The sequence below is a fragment of the Symphalangus syndactylus genome, chromosome 11 (genome assembly GCF_028878055.3).
Source record: "Symphalangus syndactylus isolate Jambi chromosome 11, NHGRI_mSymSyn1-v2.1_pri, whole genome shotgun sequence".
NCBI lineage: Eukaryota > Metazoa > Chordata > Mammalia > Primates > Hylobatidae > Symphalangus > Symphalangus syndactylus.
The window spans coordinates 106,244,509-106,271,751 of NC_072433.2; the positions used below are offsets into that span (position 1 = coordinate 106,244,509).

Below are 27,243 nucleotides of genomic sequence, written 5' to 3' on the forward strand. Positions count from 1 at the left end.
CAAGATCTGATGGTCTTAAAAGTGGCAGTTTCCGCTGCACATGTGCCCTCTCCTGACACCTGTGAAGAAGGTGCTTGCTTCTCATTTGCCTTCTACCATGATTGTAAGTCCTGAGGCCTCCTGAGCCATGTAGAATTGTGAATCAATTAAACTTATTCATAAATTACCCAGTCTCAGATATTTCTTCATGGAGTATGAAAACAGCCTAATACAGATAATTGGTACCAGTAGTGAGGCACTGCTATAAGGATAACCCAAAAATGTGGAAGCGGTGTTGGAACTGGGTAACAGGCAGAGATTGGAATAGTTTGGAGGGCTCAGAAGAAGACAGGAAGATGTGGGAAAGTTTGGAACTTCCTAGAGACTTGTTGAATGGTTTTGACCAAAATGCTGATAGTGATATGGACAATGAAGTCCTGGCTGAGGTAGTCTCTGATGAAGTTGACGAACTTACTGGGATCTGGAGCAAAGATCACTCATGTTAATGCTTTAGCAAAGAGGCTGGTGGCATTTTGGCCCTGCTCTAGAGATCTGTGGAACTTTGAACTTGAGAGAGATGATTTAGGTTATCTGGCAGAAGAAATTTGTAAGCAGCAAAGCATTCAAGAGGTCACCTGGCTTATTCTGAATGCATTCAGTTGTATGTGTTCACAAAGAGATGGTTTGAAATTGAAATTTATGTTAACTTATGTTTAAAAGGGAAGCAGAGCATAAAGGTTTAGAAAATATGCAGCCTGACCCTGTGGTAGAAAAGAAAAACTCATTTCTGGAGAGGAATTCAAGGGCTACAGAAATTTGCATAAGTAACCAGGAGCTGAATGTTAATAGCCCAGGCAATGGGGAAAATGTCTCCGGGACATGTCAAAGATCTTCATGGCAGCCCCTCCCATCTGAGGTCCAGAGGCCTAGGAGGGAAAATGATTTCATGGGCCAGGCCCAGGGCCCAGGTGCTCTATGCAGCCTTGGGATTCAGTGCCCTGCCTCCTAGCTGCTCTAGCTCTAGCCATGGCTAAAAGGGGCCATGGTACAGCTCGGGCTGTTGCTTCAGAGAGTGCAAGCCCCAAGCCTTGGCAGCTTCCACATGGTGTTGGGCCTGTGAGTGTGCAGAAGATGAGAGTTGAGGCTTGGCAGCAACCACCTAGATTTCAGAGGATGTATGGAAACACCTGGTGGATGTTCAGGCAGAGGTCTGCGGCAGGGGTGAGGTCCTCATGGAGAACTTCTACTAGGGCAATGCAGAGGGAGAAAGAATGTGGAGTTGGAGCATCCCACAGAGTCCCCACTGCGGCCTGCCTCATGGAACTGGGAAAAGAGGGCCACCATCCTCTAGACCCTGAAAAGGTAGATCCACTGAGTTTGCACCATGTGCCCGGAAAAGCATAAGCACTCAACACTAGCCTGTGAAAGAAGCCACAGGCACTGTACCCTGCAAAGACACAGGGGCAGAGCTTCCCAAGGCCATGGGAACCCACCACTGTGTCAGTGTGCCTTAGGTGCAAGACATGTAGTCAAAGGATATTTTGGGGCTTAAGATTTAATGACTGCCTGGCCAGGTTTCAGACTTTCATGGAGCCTGTGGCCCCTTTGTTTTGGCCAGTTTCTTCTATTTGGAACAGAACATTTACCCAATGCCTGTGCTCCCATTGTATCTTGGAAGTAACCAACTTGCTTTTGATTTTAAAGGCTTATAGGCAGAAGGGACTTCCCTTGTCTCAGATGATACTTTGGACTTGGACTTTTGGGTTAATGCTGGAAGGAGTTAAGACTTTGGGGAACTATTGGGAAGGCATGATTGGTTTTGAAATGTGAAAAGGGGATTTAGGAGGTGCTTGGGTGGATTGATATGGTTTATTGCTGTGTGCTCACCCAAATCTCATCTTGAATTATAATTGCCACATGTCAAGGGAGGCACCTGGTGGGAGGTGATTGGAACATGGAGGCCATTTCCCTTATGCTGTTTGCATTATAGTGAGCAAGTTCTCACAAGATCTGATGGTTTAAAAAGTGTCAGTTTCCCCTGCATGCTTTCTTTCGTGCCACCTTGTAAAGAGGATGCTTGCTTCTCCTTCATCTTCCGCCATGATTGTAAGTTTCCTGAGGGCTCCCCTGCCATGCAGAACTGTGAGTCCATTAAAATTACCCAGTCTCAGGTATTTATTTATAGCAGTGTGAAAATGGACTAATACAGTATGTAAAGGAACAGCAAGAAGGCCACTGTGGCTGGAGCAGAACATGTGAGGTGGAAAATAGTCAGGGATAAAGTCAGAAAGTTAGGCTGGCCAGGTCATATGAAGCCTGATAGGCCATTGTGGTAACTTCAGCTTTTACTCTGAATAACATGGAAACTATAGAAGAGGTATGAAATGATTTAGGTTTTAAATGATTCCTCTGGTGGCTATATGGATTAGACATGAGATGCCAAAGTAGATCCAGAGAGACCAATTTAGGAACCAATTACAGTAGTCCAGGAGAGGGAAAAAAGGAGCTTAGAATGTAGCAAGTGGTAATGGCAGAGATGATAAGAATGGCCAAATTCAAGATGTTGTTTAGAACATTGAATAGCTGTGAATGGACTGGATATGGTATGTGTGTGAGAAAAGAAGAGGACTCCCAAGGTTTGTGATTGAATATTAGGAAGAATAGAATTGCTGTGAATTGAGATGTGGAAGAATGTAGAAGTAGCAGGTTTTGAGGGGCAGGGAAATTCAAGAGTCTGGCTTTGGTCATGTTAATTTTGAGATGCCTGTTTGACATCCAAAAGACATAATAGGTTAGTATCTGGAGTTCAGAGAGAGGTCTGGCCTGAAAATATGCAGTAGTTGTCAGCATATAAATTTGAAGTTGTGGAAGTGGATGAGACTGTCAAGGGTGAGACTATAGTTAGAAAACAGAAGTGTTAGGCCAGGAGGGATGGCTCATGCCTGTAGTCCCAGCACTTTTGGAGGCCGAGGCAGGCGGATCACTTGAGGTCAGAAGTTTGAGACCAGCTTGGCCAACATGGTGAAACCCCATCTATTAAAAATATAAAAATTAGCCAGATGTGGTGGCAGGAACCTGTAGTCTCAGCTACCTGGGAGTCTGAGGCAGGAGAATCACTTGAACCTGGGAGGCAGAGGTTGCAGTGAGCCAAGATCACACCACTGCACTCCAGCCTTGGGCGACAGAGAGAGACGCCATCTTAAGAAGTAATAGATGGAATGTGTGCTCACTTCAGCAGCACATAAACTGAAATTGGAATAATACTGAGAAGATGAGCATGGCTCCTGTGCAAAGATGACATGCAAATTTGTGAAGTGTTCCATATTTCTCCAGAAGAGACTGGGGACCTATATTCAACATCCTTGAAGAAAAAAAAGTCTTCAACCAAGAATTTCCTATCTAGTCAAAGGAAGCTTCCTAAGTGAAGAAGAAATAAGATCCTTTTTAGATAAACAAATGTTGAGGGAGTCTGCCTTACAAGAGGTCTTGAAGGGAGTACTAAATATTGAATGGAAAGATCACTACCACCTAATATAAAAACACGCTTAAATACACAGACCAGTAACACTATAAAGCAACCACACAAACAAGCCAGCATAGTAACCAGCTAACAACACAATAACACAATCAGATCCACACATACCAGTGCTAACCTTGAATGTAAACAGGCTTAATGCACCACGTAAAAGGTATAGAGTGGCACACTGGATTTAAAAAAGAAAAACCATGGGCCGGGCGCGGTGGCTCACGCCTGTAATCCCAGCACTTTGGGAGGCCGAGGCTGGCAGATCACGAGGTCAGGAGATCAAGACCATCCTGGCTAATATGGTGAAACCCCGTCTCTACTAAAAATACAAAAAATTAGCCGGGCGAGGTGGCGGGCGCCTGTAGTCCCAGCTACGGGGGAGGTTGAGGCAGGAGAATGGCGTGAACCCTGGAGGGCGGAGCCTGCAGTGAGCGGAGATCGCGCCACTGCACTCCAGCCTGGGTGAAAGAGCGAGACTCCTTCTCAAAAAAAAAAAAAAAAAAAAACAATGGTGTGTGGTCTTCAAGAGACCCGTCTCACATATAATGACACCCATAGGCTCAAAATAATGGGATGGAGAAAAATCTGCTAAGTAAATGGAAATCGGAAAGAAGTCGGGTTGCCATCCTGATTTCAGACAACGCAGACTCTAAATCAACAAAGTTTAAACAAAGACACAGAAGGGCATTACACAATGGTAAAGGGTTCAATTCAACAAGAAGACCTAACTATGGTAAATATATATGCAACCAACACAGGAGCACCCAGATTCAAAAAACAACTTCTTAGAAACCTACAAAGAGACATAGACTCCCACACAATAATAGTGGGAGACTTCCACACTTCACTGTCAGTATTAGACAGATCATCGAGGCAGAAAAGTAACAGAGATATTCCGGACCTGAAGTCAACATTGGACCGAATGTATCTGACAGACTGCTGCAGAACTCTCCGCCGAAAACAACAGAATATATATTCCTCTATTGCCACATGTCACATACTCTAAATTGGACCACATAATTGGACATAAAACAATCCTCAGCAAATGCAGAAGAACCAAAATCATACCAAACACACTGTTGGACCACAGTGCAATAAAAATAGAAGTCAGGATTTAAAAAGTAGCTTAAACCAGTCAATTACATGGATATTAAAAACGTGCTCCTGCATGACTTTTGGGTAAATAGTGAAATTAAGAGAGAAACCAAGAAGTTCTCTGAAAGTAATGAGAATAAAGATATAACATACCAGAATCTCTGGGACACAGCTAAGGCAGTGTTAAGACGGAAATTTATGATACTAAATGCCCACATCAAAAAGTCAGAAAGATCTCAAACTAATAACCTAACCTAACAACTGAAAGAACTAGAGAAGGAAAAACAAATCAACCCCAAAGCTAGCAGAAGATAAGAAATAATCAAAATCAGAGATGAACTCAAGGAAATTGAAACGCAAAATACCATTCAAAAGATCAACAATTCCAGGAATTGGCTTTTTGAAAAAATTAGTAAGATAGATACGTTGCTAACTAAGCTAATAGAAAATCCAAATAAACCCAATTAGAAATTACCAAGGGGATGTTTACCACTGACTCTACAGACTTAAAAACAATAATTAGAAACTACTACGAATACCTCTATACACACAGACTACAAAACCTACAAGGGATGGATAAATTCCTGGACATACACCCCCTCCTAAGACTGAACCAGGAAGAAATTGATTCCCTAAACAGACTAATACAAGCTCCGAAATTGAGTCAGTAATAAATAGCCTACCAACCGAAAAACCCAGGATCTGAGGGATTCATAGCTGAATTTCACCAGATGCACAAAGAAGAGCTGGTACCATTCCTACTGAAAGTATTCCAAAAAATTGAGGAGGAGGGACTCCTCCCCAACTAATTTTTTGAGGCCAGCATTATCCTGATACCAAAACCTGGCAGACACACCCAAGAAGAAAACTTTAGCCCAGTATCCTCTATGAATATCAATGCAAAAATCCTTGACAAAATCCTGGCAAACCAAATACAGTAGCACATCAAAAAGCTAGTTCACAGTGATCAAGTAGGCTTCATTCCTGGGATGCAAGTTTTGTTCAACATACGAAAATTAAATGTGATTTATCACATAAGGAGAACTGAAGACAAAAAACACATAATTATTTTGATAGATGCAGAAAAGGTTTTTGATAAAATTCAACATTCCTTCATGTTAAAAACTCTCAATAAACTAGGTGTTGAAGGAACATATCTCAGAATAATAAGAGCCATCTTTGACAGACTCACAGCCAACATCATACTGAATGGGCAAAAACTGGAAGCATTCCCCTCGAAAACTGACACAAGGCAAGGATGCCCTGTCTTGCCACTCCTATGCAACATATTATTGGAAGTGCTGGCCAGAGCAATCAGGAAAGAGGAATAAAGGGCATCTAAATAGGAAGAGAGGAAGTGAAACTATCACTGTTTGTCACATGACATGTTTCTATATCTAGATAACCCTATGTCTCGGCCCAAAAGCTCCTAGATCTGATAAACAGCTTCAGTAAAGTTTCAGGATACAGAAATCAATGTACAAGAAATGACTAGCATTCTTACACAGCAACAACAGCTAAGCTGAGAACCAATTCAGGAAGACAGTCCCATTCCCAACCGCCACATAAAGAATAAAATACCTAGAAATACAGCTATCCAGGAGGGTGAAAGATCTCTACAATGAGAATTACAAAACATTGCTCAAATAAATCAGAGAAGACACAAACACATGGGAAAAACATCCTATGTTGATGGATAGGAAGAATCAGTTTCATTAAAATGGCCATACTGCCCAAAGTAATTTATGGATTCAATGCTATTCCTATCAAACTACCAACAACATTGTTCGCAGAACTAGAGAAACCTATTTTAAAAGTCATATGGAACCAAAATAAGAGCCTGTGTAGCCAAGGCAATCATAAAAAAAAAAGAACAAAGCTTTGAGGTATCATGTTACCTGACTTCAAACCATACTACAGGAATACAGTAACCAAAACGCATAGTAGTGGTACAAAAACAGGCACATTGACCAATGAAACACAATAGAGAATCCAGATATAAGACCACACACCTACAACTATCTGATCTTTGACAACCCTGACAAAAACAAGCAGTGGGGAAAGGTTTCCATTAATAAATGGTGCTGGCAGAATTGGCTAGCCATATGCAGAAAATTGAAACTGGATCCCTTCCTTACATCATATACAGAAATCAACTCAAGTTGGATTAAAGACTTAAATGTAAAACCTAAAACTCTAAAAGCCCTGGAAGACAATCTAGGCAATACCATTCTGGACATAGGAATGGACAGTGATTTCATAACAAAGACATCAAAAGCAATCATAACAGAGTAAATAGACAACCTACAGAATAGGAGAAAATATTTGCAAACTGTGCATCTGAGAAAGGTCTGAATATCCAACATCTGTAAGGAACTTAAATTTACAAGAGAAAAACAGCTCCATCAAAAAGTGGGTGAAGGACGTGAGCACTTTTCAAAAGAAGACATACATGTGGCAACAAATATGATTGAAAGCTCAATATCACTGATCGTTACAGAAATGCAAATAAAAACCGCAATGTGACACCATCTCACACCAGTCAGAATGGCTATTATTAAAAAGTCAAAAAAAAAAAAAAAAAAAAGATGCTGGCGAGGTTGCAGTGAAAACGGAACACTTACGCACTGTTGATGGGAGTGTAAATTAGTTCAACTGTTGTGTAAAGCAGTACTGTAATTCCTCAAAGAGCTAAAAACAGAACTGCCTTTCGACCCAGCAATCCCGTTACTGGCTATGTACCTAGAGGAGTATAAATCATTCTATGGTAAGAGCACATGCATGCAAATTTCGTTGCAGCATTATTCACAATAGCAAAGACATAGAATCAACCCAAATGCCCATGAGTGACAGATTGGATTAAGAAAATGTGGTCCATACACACCATGGAATACTGTGCAGCCGTAAAAAAGAATGAGATGATGTAATTTGCAGGAACATGGGTGGGGCTGGCATTCATAAAGCAACGTCTTTATGGAGGCCATTCTTTAAGGAGGCCATTATCCTTAGCAAACTAACACAGGAATAGAAAACCAGATACGGCATGTTCTCACTTATAAGTGGGAGCTAAATGATGAGAACTCATGAACCCCAAGAATGGAAAAACAGGCACTGGGGACTTCTTCAGGATGGAAGGTGGGAGGAGGGAGCGGACCAGAAAAAATAACTATCAGGTACTAGGCTTAGTACCTGGATGATGAAACAATCTGTACAGCAAAGCCCTGTGACGTGAGTTTAGCACACGTACTCCCAAACCTACAATGAAACTTAAAAAAAATTAAAGATTGAATGCTGGAATGCTGTGTTAAAAGTAGGGTGGAAATACAAGGGTGAATGTGGTGTATAATGGAAGGCAAAAGGAAAAAAGTATTTCAAGGAGGAAGAAGGAATGATTACCAAGATCAGATACTGCTGATAAAGCAAGTCTGATAAAGATTTGAAAATAGACTACTGAATTTAGCAGTGTGACCTTGACTAAAGCAGTCAGGACATAAATGGCTCAAGAAATCGGCATATTTGAATAGTATGTAATCTTGTTTCTTTAGCTCTATCCTTCCTACCTCAAAATTAATGTTTGAAAAGCACTAATTATTAGAACATTTCCAGGAGGTTTATATCAATTTTTCACATTTATGGATGTAATTTTTTTCCTTAACAGTTACCAAGCATTGCTTTTATTTTTCTCTGTACCAACTGAGCTGTAATGCTTTTTCATTCGTATGTTAATTCCTATAAAGACTAAAGACCTAGCATTTTTATAGTTGAAAGGGGCTATATTTAGGCCTACTTGAATTTTATTGTTATTTATCTGTTATGCCTGAAATTTTGTTATTTACTCTTATTTGCATATGAATTGTTTAGTAAATTATCAATTTTTTTTAAAAAAACAGAAATACGTTGGTGAAGTCTTTAACATTGTCAGTCAACAATCAACAGCCAGGCCAGGATGCATTATTGCATTAGATCCCATTACCAAACTTGTAAGTATTAATTTTTGGGGGGAGGTATATTAAAAAAAAGTTTATGAAAACATTTTGCATAAAATCTGTATATTAATGTAATTTGAAAATTTGCTATATATTTACAGGTAAAGTAGATTCAGTAATTAACTCATCACATAATAGATAACATACTATTGTATATTTTACTTCCTAGACTTCAAACTAGGAAACAAATTATGCTCATTACGATATTCACAACCAAATAAATTTTCAAACTTTGACTCAAACATATTATAAATATTAATATTATCATATTACCATTAGATTTAATAAAGTGGTGTTAGGTTCCTCATCCATGGTTATGAAAATCACTGAAAAGAAAACTAGGTTCCAATTTGTGGCTAAATTAAAAACATTGGTGGATATTATTTCTTACTTATAAAGACTCATTGTAATGAAAGCAAATCATCTTGACCTAAATTTTTATATTCATCTGTTTAATCTAATGGAGGTGCCACACACTTATGTTCTACTGAACTTTTGACGTCTTATTCTGCCTTTAAATATCTCATTATGAAGTATTATTTTTCTGGCTATTTAGCATTAGGTAAATAACACATAGGTCAGCTTATGTTGATATTTATTTATATTCAGCATGGCAGAAAAACCCAACTACTTCATGTTTTTCAAGAAGAGTTCATTTTGAATAACCTTGAGAAGAAAAGCCTTGGCAAAGACAGCATTCTATCTAATGCAGGTAAGGAAGAATTGTTTATGGAATGAGAAATACTATGTACAGTATGTTAGGCAGTTAATAAAGATGAATTGGTAAAATGCCTTACATTATCTATTTGAAGTAAAAATTGTTTGGAGTAGGTTTGTTTATTAAATATTCATCATAAGTATGAGCATCTTTTTATTCTTAACCAGGTAATAAATATGAACAAAATTAAAGGGGCATCTTGGTTGTGTGTTTTTTAAACTGCATAATAGAAATGCTTTATTATTAACATGTGAGAGGTTTTTGCATGGATGGGGTCCTACCCATCCATTTGGATATTATGGACCTCCTGCCTTTTGAAAATTTATAATTTAAAGAAGTAGCTTAAAACTTCAAGCTAGAAGGTCCTTAATTTAAAAACTAATTGTCTTAATTAATGCTTTTATAATAAAACAGTTTTTAAAATGTTAAACTCCTCTTATCAACGTAAATTATTACTTTACATGAAGGCACACTGAGTAAAATAAAGCTAAGATCTCTTGGTCATCACTTGAGATTACAGAGCCAAACCAAACTCCAAAATGGCATTCTTGAATATCACAATCAATTTTACAGTATGTGCCCGTTGCACAAAGAAGTTATCAAGATTCATATGTTAAATATCTTCTCCATTTGTTCAGACTTTTTTCTTCTCTTGTACATCATGTCCTTCTGCCACTTTTTCCGTTTTTCTTTTTTTATGAGAAGTACTCCTTAGAGTTCTGCACTTTTATGTTGACATCTAATTTCTTACCATTGCTTTTAGTCTTCTATCAGTTTTCCCTGAGTTAATGAGCTGTGCAAATATACTTTATTTATGTGTTTTTTAAAACTCTGAACATGTTGGAAGTATGCTAAAAATGGGGATTAAAGATATCAGGCGCAAGAGATAAGATTATTTCTGTATAAACAAAACTATCCTTTTCATATTAAAATATTAATGAACATGTTAATGTTATTAACAGTTTAAGTCTCTAAAACTTTTAAAAGAAGTTACTCTCGTTTGCATAAGGTTGAGTTTTTCTATGTTCTTCTTGTATTCTAGCATTTTCTTTTTTCAGATTCTTCAATTTTTAATGTATTTTTATTCTCTTGAAGGCTAAGATTTTTCTTAAAATATTCAGGAAATTTTTACTTTTACCCAAAAACTATTATGTTCATTATTAGAGTTTCCTAGAAAATACCTTAAGTGTTATGGTTTCATTTCTTTTGCTCTATTATGAAGAAGAAAAATGTTTTACATGTATGTTCATTATTGGAGCATTTTTTGTTGTTAGTGAAATTATCAAAACTAGGATTGATTTCTATTCTTTTTTATTATAATCTTAATCCTTTTCTCTTAATTTCTGTATTTCGGATGCCTAACTTAGAATACATTACCACAGTTAGCTTTTCATTTAGTCTCTCAATACAAGATGATTTAAAACATTTATGGTTACCTTTTTTTATTTTTTTCCTATGCAAATTTATAAAAGGGCAAAGTCTTTGTGCTCTGATAATACCTGCTTTCTCGTGTTTTACATGTTCTGTGATTTATTTTGTTTTTATAATGTAATTTTCATTTACCTAATTGTGCACATAGTGAATAATAGATTATAATGAAGAAAGCTTGGATTAAAATCTATTGTTAAAAAGGTTTTTCAGGCAATAATAAATCATTGATTTTTCTGATGTATTTTAAAAAGCTATGTTTATTTTGAGCAACTTGTGTGCTGTTTATGCAATTTGGGCAAAGACAAATTTTCTTGAATGATATGTTTTATAATGAAAACTTACAGTTTTGCCATTGGATAAATATCATGAAGTCATCCATTATAGAACTTATTCATTTGAAAAATGTTTGGCACCACCATTTCATCATGATATGTTGAATTGAAGTATATATTATATAGTTCCTATCTGTTTAGAAATTTCCTACTTCTTATGGTTTAATCTTTGTGAACAATTTGATGATGATGACTTTAAACCTATCAATTCGAACATGAAATAGCATACATATTATTGTAAAAATTTTAAGTTAATGCAAATTCCTGTGGTAAAGGATTTGAATATATTTTATAATACCACTTGTGTTTGAATCCTTAGGTAAAAGTTTTTAATTTTCTTTTTTTAAAGTCCAATTATTTTCACTTGGCATATTTAGCAAGTTGTCTCTTTTACACATATTAACAGTGAAAAATATCATTAATACCAACAGGCAGCTCACCTAATGGATTTTCTGAGAAGTTCTACCTAATTGTAATAGAATGCACTCAAGACAACCGTTCACTGTTACACATGTGGAATTTACATCTAAAGTCAATTCCTGTCTCATTAGGTGAGTCTTTTGTGTGTGTGTTTGTGTAACTTTAATAGGCGTAAGTTAACAAATTACACAAAATTAGAGAATTTGGGACATATTTCTTAAAGCCATTCTCATTAAATGGTGATAACTGTAGATTATTCATTTAATTCAAAAAGCTTTTCTTATTTTCTTTCTGTGAAGAATCACATTAATATGTTTACTATTTTGTCTTTTACAAGGCAGTTTTGGATTGTAAAATGTAGCAATCGTAATATTTATAGGGTTCCCCTGCCTCAGTTTTTGGTTCTTTTCTTATGTTTTGTAGATGAAAAAGTAGATACAAAATTATCCGAAGCAGTTTGGCAACCAGAAGAACATTATTCTTCTTCTCCAGAGAAGATCCTATCTCCTTTTTCACAAAAGTATCAGGCTTGCAGAGCAAATCTCCAGAGTACCAGCAAGTTGACTCTGTTTTCAGAAATGGTTTATAGCCAAGAATTACATTTACCAGAAGGAGTTGAGATAATAAGTATTAAGCCATCAGCAGGTTTGTAAATTTTATGAAAAGAGGCTAATTTTGTAACACATGAGTATTTACCAGGTATTTAAAAATAGGTGCTGCAACTACCTCTTAAATCCACACAGAACCAGAAATGGAAATAATATATTCAAGTACCCTAAATTGAAGACTTACAGTTCTCATTATGTTTTCAGATTACTCTGACATTTATCAGCCAGCTCTAGTCTTAAATATTGATTTCTAAAACAAATTTTCTTTGTCTTTTTGGGAAGACAAAGGGACAGTTTCTAGAGCGGAGATGGTAACCAAGTTGTACCTTATTTGCAAACTTTGATGGTATTGGCAATAGCTGCCTGGAGCCGTGATTCTGATTGTGTGGTTTCTGCTATATATTTATTATCCTTATTCTAGAGCAGTGGTTTTCGAAGTGTTCCCAGGCCAGCAGCGTCAGTGTCCTGGAAACTTGTTAGAAATGGGCCACTCCATTTCTTGGGCCACCCAGAGTTACTGAATCTCAAACTCTGGGATGGGGCCCAGTCTTACAAACCTTTAAAGTGATTCTTATGCATGCAAAAGGTCAAGAACCACTGTTCTGGAGTATCAAGAATACTAATCAAAAATAAAAATCAAGGCTCCTGTTTTAGGAAACTAATAGTGCATGATTACTTCAAGTCTAAGCAAATGTTAAGTTGTAGTTAGGAATTTTCTCAGCATTTGTTATGGCAAATATACCTCGATCATGAAGGGCCCTGTAAAGTGACCATTCAGTACTTAAGTAAACATAGGCCATTCACATTTATATTGAAAAATGTGAAAGAGAAGGAGCCAGTGAGTGTTGACAAATTAAAAGAAAAATGCATTGATACCTTTAAAATAGATTTATAATGTATAAAACTAGCAAAGAGCTGTGAAACAAATTCTGGATTAACTAGAATTCAAGTTTTTAAATTCTGCCTATGCCTAAGTTGTTTGATTTAGGCCCAAGATGTTTAACCTTCAAGAATTGAAGTAAATTATCTCAGAGTTCCCTTTGAACTCTGGGTTTTGGTGATCCTTTCTTTTTATATACCTTTCTGATGTCATTAAAAGCCTCTTACTATTCTTGCTGCCCCTTCTTAACTTAAATAAATATAGGCTGTCATGTTCTTAATAGTAGTTAATACAAAAAGACTAAAATCGTAAGTACATAAAAACAGTATTTAACCAAATTTAACATTTTGTTAATGGATTATTTTTATTTTAGGACATCTGAGTTCATCTTCTATATATCCTGCATGCAGTGCTCCTTATTTATTGGCAACTTCATGTTCAGATGAGAAAGTAAGATTCTGGAGATGCAGAGTAACAGATGGAGAATCTGCCACATCGAAGAATGGAAAAATTGATCTTGCATACATTTGGGAAGAATGGCCATTACTTATTGAAGATGGACTTCAGAGCAATAGTAGTATAACTGTACCTGGTAGGCCTGTAGAAGTTAGCTGTGCACATACAAATCGTTTAGCAGTAGCTTATAAGCAGCCTGCATCTAATAGTAGATCTTCCCAGGACTTTGTGATGCATGTAAGTATTTTTGAATGTGAGTCAACAGGAGGTTCATGCTGGGTGCTTGAACAGACAATTCATTTGGATGAGTTAAGCACAGTATTGGATTCTGGCATTAGTGTTGATAGCAATTTAGTGGCCTATAATAAACAAGAGATGTATTTATCTAGTAAAGAGAATATCACATCAAACACAAAGCATTTAGTTCACTTAGATTGGATGTCTAGAGAAGATGGTTCTCATATCCTGACTGTAGGAATTGGATCAAAACTTTTTATGTATGGACCCCTGGCTGGCAAGGTACAAGACCAAACTGGTAAGGAAAGCCTGGCATTTCCTCTCTGGGAGAGTACCAAAGTTGTGCCCCTTTCTAAATTTGTACTATTACGAAGTGTGGACCTGGTTTCTTCTGTAGATGGCTCCCCACCTTTTCCTGTTTCTTTATCGTGGGTCCGGGATGGCATCCTTGTGGTAGGAATGGACTGTGAAATGCATGTGTATTCCCAATGGCAGCCATCTTCTAAACAAGAACCTGTTATAACAGATTCGTACAGTGGGAGCACTCCATCTATAACAAGTTTAATAAAACAGAGTAACTCCAGTTCTGGGTTACATCCTCCAAAGAAAACTCTGACTCGATCCATGACCAGTCTTGCACAGAAAATCTGTGGAAAGAAAACTGCATTCGATCCTTCAGTGGATATGGAAGATTCAGGTCTTTTTGAAGCAGCTCATGTGCTTTCCCCGACTCTACCTCAGTATCATCCCTTGCAGCTTTTGGAACTCATGGATCTTGGTAAAGTTCGGAGAGCCAAGGCCATCTTGTCCCATCTTGTTAAGTGCATTGCTGGGGAAGTTGTGGCTGTGAATGAAGCTGAATCTAATCATGAACGCCGCCTTAGGTCTCTCACAATCAGTGCTAGTGGAAGCACTACCAGAGACCCCCAGGCATTCAACAAGGCTGAAAATACAGATTACACAGAAATAGATTCTGTTCCTCCACTTCCTTTATATGCCTTACTTGCAGCAGATGATGATAGCTGTTACTCATCTTTGGAGAAATCTAGTAATGACAGTACCTTAAGTAAATCAAACCAATTGTCAAAAGAAAGTTATGATGAGCTTTTTCAGACTCAACTTCTAATGACTGATACTCATATGTTAGAGACAGATGAAGAAAATACAAAGCCTAGAGTTATTGACCTTTCACAATACAGTCCAACTTACTTTGGACCTGAGCATGCACAGGTTCTTTCTGGCCACTTACTTCATTCCAGTTTACCAGGACTCAGCCGGATGGAGCAGATGTCTTTGATGGCCTTAGCAGATACAATTTCAACTACAAGCACTGATATTGGAGAAAGCCGAGACAGAAGCCAAGGTAAAACTAAACTCCATACTGATAACATTTTTACTTATTTTCACAGAAAATAATTTTAAATAATTTTTATTAAAATGATGCCATTAGCTAGGCATGGGGGCTTATGCCTGTAAATTCAGCTCTGGGAGGCTGAGGCAGGAGGATCACTTGAACCCAGGAGTTTAAGACCAGCCTGGGCAACATAGTTGAGACCACCATCTCTATGAAAACAAAAAAAAATAGCCAGATGTGATGCCTCATGCCTATAGTCCTAGCTACTCAGGAGGCTGAGGTGGGATGATGCTTGAGCCCAGGAGGTTGAGGTGGCAGTGAATTGATTGTGCCACTGCACTACAGCCTGGACAATAGAGCAAGACCCTGTCTCTTAAAAAAAAAAAATACCGTGAAGGTTTTTTTTTTTGGAAACATCTTTGCTACCTTCACAACAGTTTTAACTTTTTTCCCCGCAAGACTATCATAAACAGCAAACTCTTAATATGCACTGTTTATCCCATAAATCATAGTACTATGAGCAAGTGCACAAAGACTTGTTATGCCGGTCATTTTTTCTAATTGTCTGCTTAATAGTATAAAAGATCCAACTCAGTCTTTCTGGGTTTAGCAAAATTTAACAGATTCTTATTAAACAATTATTTTAGGTACCTAAAAATAAAAGGTGGCTTCTGGGTTTTTTTCCTCTCATTTTGTAATAATCCACTATTAACAATTATAATTTGGTTTTTAAAACATTGAGTTTTTTTTTTTTAAATTAGCATTAGTGTATGCTCCTACCTAGAAAAGCATAATGTGATTAGGGTCTTTTCCTCACCCAGAGAGCATTTTAAAAAAAATACTGCTGAGTTATGAACAGTTTCCCATAAAATCTCAAGTAGGTTCTGAAATGAACAAATTGAGCCTTGTGGACCATATATATGTCAGTATCCCTTTGAACGAAACTTGAAAGGAAAATATAGGGTAAATTTAATAAAAAAAATTAAATTTAAGAAAAATTAAATTGGTTATGAATCTTGACACTTTTATAGATATTACTAGTAGATACTATTTTTGATGTGAATATGTTATAGGTGTTTTATGTTTTTAGTTTTTGCTTCAAGGAAAAAATATCAGGCCCTCCCACCATAGAACTTTTTCTTCCAGTGTTAACAGCAGATTACTGGGGTGGATGTATGATTCAAACAAGCCATATTGATTAAAGATAATACTGTACATGTGCCACAGAAAAGGTTAAACTGTTCAAAAATCAGTCACATTTTAATTTAAATACGATTTCAATCAGAAGAGGTCAGATTATAATGAGTATCAGATTCTCTTTATTCTCTTCTTATTTTTCCAATTGTTTATACTATTTTTTCTGTAATGTAAAATTGTGTAGAAAAAGATAAATGTTAGAAAATATTTTAGACTGATAACTTTTTTTGGGTCAGGTTAAGAATATTATATGCCTATATTTGGTGTTCTTTTGCTTACAATTTTTTTTTTTTAATACATTGCTTCCCCTTTCTTTCATTGCAGGTGGAGAAACTCTTGATGAATGCGGGTTAAAATTTCTTTTGGCTGTTCGGCTCCATACCTTTCTTACAACTTCCCTTCCAGCCTATCGAGCTCAACTCCTTCACCAAGGTGATTTTGATAGTAATAATCTATTAAAGGGAAATAAAGCGAGTAGAAAATGAGAGACTTGAGAGTTTTTAAACTTGTTTTTACCCAAACATGATAATGATGACAAATTTAACACATTTTAAGTTTCCTTTATTTGTTAAAATGTTTATTTCCTCATAATCTTCTTTGCTTAAAACATTGGAATTTTTAATGGTAGGCAAAAGGAGTTAATGAAGAAACAGATACTGGGGATATTCTGTGTTACGTTTTTAAATGCATGATATGTTCAAGGCAAATTAGTATTGTTTCATTTTCTTTAATTTCTTCTTTAGATTGTCTTTTTTCTCCTTTTTTTGACATTTATCTAAATTCAGTTTTTCCACCAAACTTTGAATAACATTTTTGTTATAATACATTCTCAAATTTTAAATGTTTCACAGAGTACAGAATATTGAAAGTGTAAATTTACCCACACTTAAAACTACTGATAAAATATGTATTTCAGATATTAGTTTAGTATATTTCATGTATTCTGTATTTAGTGCTGTATTTCAGATACTGTTAGTTCTCTTACTTTGAACTATCTTAGACTTTGAACTGTCTTAGCATAACTTAATAGATTCTTATTAAACGATTATTGTAGGTACCAGAAAATAACATTGTCTTAGCGAGTTCAAAGTAAGAGAAATCTCACTTAAGTTCACTTAAACAAAACAGCATGTTTTTTGGCTCATCTCCCAGGAAGTTCAAGAAATAGAGCTGGCTTTCAGCATTATTGGAACTATAGGTTTAAAAAGTGTTATTGGGACTTTGCAGTTTAGCCTTTTAGCCTCTGCTCCTTGGTCTCAGTCTCTTGCTCGTACCTTTTGTCTCTGTCTCTTTGTTTCTCTCTCTTATTTTCTTTTTCTCATTTTGCATATAGCTTTGAAAAAAGTAAAGTTGAAAATTCTAAATCAAATTCTTTTTAGTTTTTTTTTTCTTTTGGAGATAGAGTCTTGCTCTGTCGCCCAGGCTGGAGTACAGTGGTGTGATTTCTGCACACTGCAACCTCCATTTCCTGGGTTCAAGTGATTGTCCTGCCTCAACCTCCCGAATATCTGGGACTACAGGCGCACACCACCACGCCCAGCTAATTTTTGTATTTTTAATAGAGATGGGATTTCACCATATTGGCCAGGCTCGTCTTGAACTCCTGACCTCAAGCGATCCACCTGCCTCGGCCTCCCAAAGTGCTGAACATTACAGGCATGAGCCACCTTGCCAGGCCAAATTCTCTTTAAAAATTTTAAATTGTAATTTAGCACATTAAAATTGTATATATTTGTAGGGTACAAAGTAATGTTTGATATATGTATACAAAGTGGAATGATTAAATCAAACCAAACATATCCGTCACCTCAGATATGTAACATATTTGTGGTAAGAATATTTGAAATGTACTCTCTTAGCAATATTGAAATATACAATACACTATTATTAAAGGTAGTTACCATGCTGTGCAGTAGATATCAAAAATGTATTCCTCCTAACTGAAACTTTGTACCCTTTGACCAATGTCTCCCTTCTCATCCTGTCCGCAGCCTTGGGCAAATACCATTTATTCTCTGTTTCTTTGATTTCAATTGTATTCGATTCCACAGATAAGTGAGATCATGCAATATTTGTCTATGACTGGCTTATTTCACTTACTGTAATTCCAGGTTCATCCATGTTGTTGCAAATGACAAGATTTCGTTTTTTAAGGCTGACTGGTGCTCCAGTGTATATACAGGCATACTCCTTTTTATTGTATTCTGCTAGGTTGCATTTTGCAAATTCAGCAGTTTTTACAAATTGAAGCTTTGTGGCAACCCTTTGTTGAGCAAGTCTGTCAGCACCATTTTTCCAACAGCATGTGTTCACTTCATGTCTCTGTGTCTCATTTTGGTAATTCTCCAAGTCTTTCACACTTTTTCTATCATCTGTGATCAGTGATCTTTGTTACTGTTATAATGGTTTTGGAGTGCCATGAGCTGCGCCTATGTAGGGCAATGAATTTAATCAATAAATGTTGTGTGTACTGTGGCTACAACAGTGATCAGCCATTCCTCTGTATTTCTCCCTCTGCTCAGACCTCCCTATTCACTGAGACATAACAATATAGAAATTAGGATAGTTTAACAACCCTACAGTGTCTTCTAAGTGTTCAAGTGAAAGGAAGAGCTGCGTATCTCTCGCTTTAAATCAAAAGCTAGAAATGACTAAGGTTGGTAAGGAAGGCATGTCGAAAGCCAAGACAGGCTGAAAGCTAAGCCTCTTGTGCCAAACAGTTTACCAAATTTTAAATGCAAAGGACAAGGTCCAAAGAAAACTAAACATTCTCCATTGAACACATAAATGATAAGAAAGCAAAGTAGCCTTATTGCTTATGTGGAGAAAGTTTGAGTGGTCTAGATGGATCAAACTAGCCACAAGATTCTCTTATGCCAAAGCCTAATCCAGAACAAGGCTGTAACTCGTCTTAATTTCATGAAAGCTGAGAGAGGTGAGGCAGCTGCACAATTAAAGTCTGAAGCTAGCAGAGGTTGGTCCATGAGGTTTGAGGAAAGAAGGCTTCTCCGTAAACTACAAGTACAAGGTGAAGCTAGGTCTTCTGGATAACATGCTGAATCTTCTATGTCATTCAGCACTTGCTTCAGCATGTTTTCCAGAAGATCTAGCTAAGATAATGGATGAAGGTGGCTACACAAAAGGACAGATTTTTAAAGTACATGGAACAGCCTTCTGTTGGAAGAAGATGCCATCTAGGACTTTCATAGTTAGAGAGAAGTCAGTGCCTGGCTTCAAAGGACAGACTGACTCTTGTTACGGGCTAATGCAGCTGGTAGCTAAGTTGAAGCCAATGCCCATTTACCATTCTGAAAATCCTAGCGTGTTTAAGAATTATGTGAAACCTATTTTCTGCCTGTGCTCTGCACATGGAACAGCAAAGCCCAGTGGCAGCACCTCTGTTTATAGCATAATTTACTGAATATTTTCAGCCCACTATTGAGACCTTCTGTTGAGAAAAAAGATTTCCTTTCAAAATATTGCTGTTATTGACAGTGACCTGTTCACGCAAGAGCTCTGATGCAGATGTACGAGGAAATTAATATAGTTTTTATGCCTGCTAACACAGCATTCATTTTGCAGTCCATGAATCAAGGAATGCTTCTAACTTTTAAGTCTTATCATTTAAGAAATACATTTCATAAGGCTATAGCTGCTATAGATAATGATTCCTCTGATGGATCTGGACAAAGTAAATTGAAAACCGCTGGAAAGGCTTCACCATTCTAGATGCCGTTGGGGACATTTGTAATTCATGGGAGGAGGTCAAAATATCAACATTAACAAGAGTTTGGAAGAAGTTGATTCCAGCCTTCACAGATGACTTTGAGAGGTTCAAGACTTCAGTAGAGGAAGTAATTGCAGATATGGTAGAAATAGCAAGGGAACTAGAATTAAAAGTAGAACCTGAAGATGTGACTGAATTGCTGCAATCTCAGGGTAAAACTTCAGCAGAGCCAGGCACGATGGCTCATGCCTGTAATCTCAACACTTTGGGATATTGAGGTGGGAGGATCGCTTGAGGCCAGGAGTTTAGGATCAGCCTGGGCAACATAGACCCCATCTCTGAAGAAAATTTAGGTAGGTTTAGTGATACGTGCCTGTAGTCCTAGCTATTCAGGGAGCTGAATAGGAATATCACTTGAGTCCAGGAGGTCAAGACTGCAACGAGCTATGATCACACCACTGCACTCCAGCCTGGGCAACAGGAGGAGACCCTGTGTCAAAAAAAAAAAAAAAAAAAAAAAACTTCAGCAGATGAGGAGTTGCTTCTTAAAGGAAGAGCAATGAATGTGGTTTCTTAAGGTGGAATCTATTCCTGATGAAGATGCAGTGAACATGGTTGAAATGACAACAAAGGATTTAGAATAGTCTGTAAACTTAGTTGATAGAGCAGTGGCAGGTTTGAGAGGACTGACTCCAATTTTGAAAGAAGTTCTAAATTATATCAAATAGGATTACATGGTATAGAGAAATGTTACATAAAAGGAAGAGTCCATCTATGTGGCACACTTCATTGTTGCCTTATTTTAAGAAATTGCTACAGCCATCCCAGCCTTCAGTAACCTCTACCCTGATCAGTCAGCAGCCGGTAACATCAAGGCAAGATTCTCCATCAGCAAAAATTATGACTTGCTTAAAGCTCAGATGATTGTTATGTTTTAGCATTGATGTATTTTTTAATTAAGGCATGTATACTCATTTTAGACATAATGCTATTGCACAGTTAATAGACCACAGTATGATGCAACCATAACTTGTATATGCACTGGGAAACAAAAAATTGTGTTACTCATTTTATTGCACTATTTGCTTTATTGCGGTGGTCTGAAATCGAACCCATGGTATGCCTGTATATACGACATTTTCTTTATTAATTTATTGATGGATACTTAGGTTGATTTGATAACTAAACTATTGTGAATAAAGCTGCACTTAACATTGGAGTGCAGATATCTCTTCAACATACTGATTTCACATCCTTTGACTATATACACATAAGTGGGATTTGTGGATCATGTGGTAATTTTGTTTTTAAATTTTTTCTTTCTTTTTTTTTAGTTAAAGTTTTTTTTCTTTCCTTCTCTTTTTAGTAAAACATTGTCCCAGAAAATTTTTAGATATTTGAGGAACCTTCATACCCTCCTTCATAATGGCTGTACTAATTTATGTTCCCACTAGCAGTGTATCAGGCTCCCCTTTTCACCACTTCTTTATGAAAACTGGTTGTTTTTTTCTTTCTGATAGTATACATTCTAGCAGGTGTGAGTTGTTATCTCATTCTGGCTTTAATTTGCATTTTCATGATTATAGATATCAAGCACTTTTTTCATTTATCTGTTGGACATTCATATGTCTTCTTTTGAGAAATAGCTGTTCAGTTCATTTTTCCCCTCTGATTTTTTTTTTTTCTTCCCCCCAAGAGTTGAGGGTCTTACTCTGTTGCCCAGGCTGGAGTCAAACTCCTGGCCTCAAGCCATCCTCCTGCCTCAGCCTCGCAAATAGCTGGGACTACAGGTCTGCACCACTTGTGCCTGGCATGCCCATTTTTTAATTGTGTTGTTTTCTTGCTATTGGGTTACTCGAGTTCTTGATATATTTTGGATATTAACTCCTTATCAGATATACAGATTGCAAATATTTTTTCCCAATCCATGGCTTTTCTCTTCACTCTGCTAATTGTATTCTTTGCTATGCAGACATTTTCAGTTTGATGTCATCCCATTTGTTCATTTTTGCTTTTGTTGCCCGTCCCTTTGGTGTCATATCCAAAAACATCATTGCCCAGACTGATGACATGTAGTTTTCCCTCTGTGTTTTCTTCTAGTAGTTTTATAATGCAGGTCTTATGTTTAAGTCTTTAATCCATTTTGACCTATTTTTGTATATGGTGTAAGGTAATGGTCCAATTTCATTCTTCTATGTGTGGTTATCTAGTTTTCCCAGCACCATTTTTTGAAGAAAGTATCCTTTCCCATTGTGTGTTCCTGGCACCTTTGACAAAAATCAATTGAGTATAAATGCATGGGTTGACTTCTACACCTTCTATTCTGTTCCATTGGTCTGTGTTTCTGTTTTTACACCAGTACCATGCTATTTTGATTACCCTAGGTTTGTAATATAGTTTGAAATCAGGTAGTGTGATGTCTCTGGGTTTGTTCTTTCATCTCAAGTTTACTTTGAGTATTTGGTGTTTCTTGATATTCCTAATGAATTTTAGGGGTTTTTTTTTCTATTTCTGTGAAAAATGACATCAGTATTTTGATAGAGATTGCATTGAATCTGTAGATCATTTTGGATAGTTTGGACATTTTAACAAATTAAAAATTTAACAAATTAATTTTTCTGATCTGTGAACACTGGATATATTACCATTTATTTGTGTCTTCAAATTTCTTTCATCAATGTTTTACAGTTTTTATTTTAGAGCTCTTTTACCTCCTTGGTTAAATTTTTGTTTTTAATGAGATGGAGTCTTGCTGTGTTGCCCAGGCTGTTCTTAAACTTAAGGTTTTTTTTTTTTTTTTTTTTTGTAGCAGTGATTAATGTGGTTGTTTTATTTATTTTTTAAATCAGATCAGATAATTTGTTGTTACTGTATGGAAATGCCACTGCTTTTTGCATTTTACTTTTGTATCCTTCATGTTTAATGTAGTTGTTTATTAGTTCTGTTTCTTTGGTGGAGTCTTTTGTGTTTTCTGTATGTAAGATTGTGTTGTTAGCAAACAGTGACATTTCCACTTCATCATTTCCTATTTGGATGCCTTTTTATTTCTTTCTCTTGTCTAATTGCTCTGGCAGGGACTTCTAGTACTATCATAGTTGAGTAGAAGTTGTGAGAGAGTGCATCCTTGTCCTCTTTCTGATCTTAGAGGAAAAGCTTTTAAATTGTCACTGTTGGGTGTGATGTTTAGCTCTGGGCTTGTCATTTATGGCCTTTATTGTGTTGAGGAACATTCCTTCTACAACTAATTTGTTGAGAGTTTTTGTCATGAAAGGATGTTGAGTTTTATCAGATGCTTTTTTTGCATCTGTTGAAAGAATCATATGGTTTTGTCCTTAATTTTGTTAATATGAACAAAATGACATCAGTTAATTTGCACATGTTGAGCTAATCTTTAATCCATGGTATAATTCCTACTTGATCATAGTGGGTGATCCTTTTATTGTGCTGTTAATTTGGTTTGCTAGTATTTTGTGGAGGGTTTTACATTTGTATTTATCGGGGATAATGGCCTATAATTTTTTTTAATTCATTTTGCCTGGCATTGGCATCAGGGAAATCCTGGTCTCATAAAAAGAGGAACTTTTCTTTCCTTTCTGTTCTTTGGAAGAGTTTAAGAAGGATTGGTGTTAGTTTTTCTTTAAATGTTTAGTAGAATTCACCTGTGATGCGATCAGATTCTAGGCTTTTCTTTTGATGGATTGATGGGAGACTTTTTTTTTTTTTTTTTTGAGACGGAGTCTCGCTCCTGTCATCCAACGCTAGAGTGCAGTGGTGCAATCTCGGCTCACTGCAACTTCTGCCTCCGGGTTTCAAGTGATTCTCCTACTTCAGCCTCCTGAGTAGCTGGGGTATTTTTAGTAGAGACAGAGTTTCGCCATGTTGTCAAGGCTGGTTTGGAACTTCTGACCTCAAGTGATCTGCCTGCCTTGGCCTTCCAAAGTGCTGGGGTTACAGGCATGAGACACCGTGCCCGGCCTGATGGGAGACTTTATATTACTGATTCATGTCCTTACTCATCATCAGTCTGTTCAGATATTTTATTTTTTCATATTTCAGTTCTGGCAGGTTGTCTGTGTCCAGGAAGTTATCTATTTCTTCTGGGTTATCCAATTTGTTCGCATATATCTGCCTATTAATCGCTTATGATTATTTGTTTGTGGTATCAGTTGTAGTGTCTCTTCTTTAACTTCTAATTTTATTTTTAGTCTTTGGTTTATTTATTTATTGAGATAGAGTCTTTCTCTGTCGCCCAGGCTGGAGTGCCGTGGCGCCTCGCAGCCCACTGCAACCTGTGCCTCCTGAGTCCCAGTGGTTCTTCTGCCTCAGCCTCTCAAGTAGCTGGGATTACAGGCTTGCTCCACCACACCCAGCTAATTTTTGTATTTTTAGTAGAGACAGGGTTTTGCCATGTTGACCAGGCTGGTCTCGAACTGCTGACCTCAAGTGATCTGCCTGCCTCTGTCTCCTAAACTACTGGGATTACAGGTATGAGCCACTGCTCCTGGCCCTTCTTTTTCTTAATCTTGCTAAGGAGTTGTCAATTATATTTATCTTTCCAGAAAACTGGAAAGTTTTTAGGTTTTTTTCCCTGTCATTTTTCTAGTTTATACTTTAGTTATTTCTCCTCTGATCTTCATTTCCTTTCTTCTGCTAACTTTGGGCTGAGTTTCTTCTATTTTTAGTTCCTCGATGTATAATAGTAGGTTGTTTATTTGACAGAGAGAGAGATATATATATATGGGGGGAGGCATTGAATGCTGTAATTTTCTCTCTTTGAAATGGTTTTGCTGCGTCCCATAAATTTTAGCATATTCTGTTTTTGTATTTGTTTGTCTCAAGATAATTTTTAATTTCTCTTTTGATTTCTTCTTTGACTCGTTTTTTTCAGGAGCATGTTGTTTAATTTCCACAAATTGGTGACTTTTCCAAGATTTCTCCTGTTATTTATTTCTTGTTTCATACTATTGTGATCAGAAAAGATACTTGATATGATTTACATACACTTGAATTTTTTAAAACTTGCTTTGTAATCTAACATAGTATCTATTCTGGGGAATATTCTTTGTGTGCACAAAAAGAATCCGTATTCTCTTGCTGTTTGGTAGAATGTTCTGTTCATGTCTTTTAGGTACATTTGGTCTAAGAGACTAAATATTCTGTCTGGATGGTCTGTCCTTTGTTAAAAGTAGGGTATTGAATCCCCCTGTTATTACTATATTGTAATCTATCTCTCCCTTTAGTTTCTTTAATATTTGCTTTCGAAGTCTAAGTGACTCTGATGTTGAGTACATATATATTTATAATTATTAATATCCTCTGGATGATTTGACCCCTTTATCATTATGTAACATACTTCTTTGTCTCCTTTTACACTTTTTGACTTAAAGTCTATTTTGTCTAAGTATAGCTACCCCCATTCTTTTACGGTTTCTATTTGAGTAGGATTTATTTAAATAAGAATAAACTTATTTTAATTTTCCTCTATATATTCAGGTAGTTCACTGAACTTTTTAAGTGGATTATTCCAAATATTCGTCAGTCATTTCATAGATCTGTTTCCTTTGGGTTCATTATTGGAAATGTATTAGTTTGTTTTCGAGATATAATGATTCCCTGATTCTTCACCATTCTTGTGTATTTGCTTTGGGGTCTGCTCATTTGAGGAGACAGCAACCTCTTCTGGGCTTTATAGGTGATTTCTGGCCAAGATAGAGCTTCACTATTAAATCTAGCCTCTGATTATGCGTGGTTCAGCATGAAATGACCCCAGGGAGGCAGGGCTTGCAGTTGGGTTCTCTGTGTGGTAAGGCCCCTGCCTTTAGGTTCTGAGGTTGGATGTTGCTGCTCTCTAGGTTCTGCTGTCTGGCAAGACCACTGGCTGGTCTCTGCAGTCAGTCAGAGCTGCTGGCTGGGCACTGCGATAGCCTCTAATTGGACTGGGTCACAGGATGTGTTCTCTGGCCAGGCAGTATTATCGTTTGGGTTCTGAAGTTGGGCGGGGTTGCAGGCTGGCCCTGAGGTTAGGCAGAGTTGTTACTCCAGATGGACAGATTGAGAGGCTATGTTTTATAGAAATGCGTGTTTGAAGCTCGCCCTCCTGCCTGAACGGAACCTTGGTGTGAGGTCTGGGGCTGGGCCAAGCTCCTGTTTCGCCTCCCAGGTTGGGCAGGTCTGTCTTCTAAGGAAATACACAGTGATCGGTGTCTCCCTGCCTGGGTAGGACCTGGGAGTGGTGTTTGAGGCTGAGCCAAGCCGCTGTTTGAACTCTGTGGTTGGGCAGGTCTAGCCCCTGAGCTTTGCTGAAATATGCTGAGGTAGGTGTCTACTAGTCTGGGCTGGGCTTTGGGGTGGGCTCTGAGGCTGGATGTGGAGGTTGGCCATCTAAGGACTGAAGCCAGGTTGAATTTTTTTACCATGCTTCTGGAAGCAACTGGCTTGACTTTGCAGGTAGGATATGCTATTGGCTGTTACCTCTAATTGGATGCTATGACTGGCAGGAACACAGAGCTACCACCAACATCTGTAGGCTAGTTGCTATAAGGTCTGCCTCCTTTTCTTTGTTTCTACCCAACACCTGATGATCTAGCTGTGACATTGCCCACATTGTTTCCCCTTGAGGTGAGACCAGCGTGAGCTTCCTGGGAAACATTTTAGAACAGTGGGGAAGCTCAGTGTCTGACCGTGGCTTTCTTTTCCCACTGTACAAACTGTGGATCTAGGGAATTTTCTTCTTGTACCACAAATCAACTTGGATGGGAACAGATGATGTGCTCAAAGTGAGACTGTTACTCTTACCCTTCTACTGCAGTTTTTGTTTGGTTCTGTGATCCTCACAGGTGTCTCAGCTCATTCTCAAGTTTGGGGGTAAAATGGCATTTTCTAATCTGTGGCTAGTTGCTACTTAAACTCTCTTTGTGCAGGGGTGTCTGTCTTTTGGGGCTTCTATAACAAATAGACTGGGTAATTTATAAATAGGAACAATTTATTTTTCATATTTCTGCAGGCTGGGAAGTCCAAGATCAAGGCACCAGCAGATTTGGTGTCTGGTAAGGGATTGATCTGTGCTCCATAGTTGACACCTTGTTGCTACGTCCTTAAATGATGGAACTGGTAAAAAGGACTACCTATTTCTCTTGATCCCTTTTATAAGGACGTTAATCCCATTCACGAGGGCAATGGCTAGTTATCTCCTTAAGGCTCTGCCTGTTAATGCTGTTACATTGCAGGTTAAGTTTCAACATGAAATCTGAAGGGATATAAATATGCAAATCATAGCAAGGAATGAAACCTGGGACTT

At 37.4% G+C, this 27,243-nt stretch overlaps 1 protein-coding gene and 1 non-coding gene across 9 annotated transcripts in view; both read left to right on the forward strand.

Moving 5' to 3' along the window:
- The window catches only part of DMXL1 (Dmx like 1), a 185,086-nt gene that overhangs the window by 70,441 nt on the left and 87,402 nt on the right, over positions 1-27,243 (forward strand). For 7 of the 8 annotated variants that reach the window (XM_055298757.2, XM_055298758.2, XM_055298759.2 and 4 more), the window contains 6 exons: positions 8,491-8,580; positions 9,196-9,298; positions 11,499-11,618; positions 11,911-12,132; positions 13,349-15,031; positions 16,544-16,651. In XM_055298757.2, coding sequence (XP_055154732.1) covers positions 8,491-8,580; positions 9,196-9,298; positions 11,499-11,618; positions 11,911-12,132; positions 13,349-15,031; positions 16,544-16,651 — 2,326 coding nt within the window. The remainder of the gene's footprint in view (positions 1-8,490; positions 8,581-9,195; positions 9,299-11,498; positions 11,619-11,910; positions 12,133-13,348; positions 15,032-16,543; positions 16,652-27,243) is intronic. The other variant, XM_055298763.2, reaches the window with a different exon arrangement.
- On the forward strand, positions 3,202-3,308 carry LOC129457857 (U6 spliceosomal RNA). The gene has a single exon (XR_008649409.1). It is a non-coding gene; the product is annotated as a U6 spliceosomal RNA (small nuclear RNA).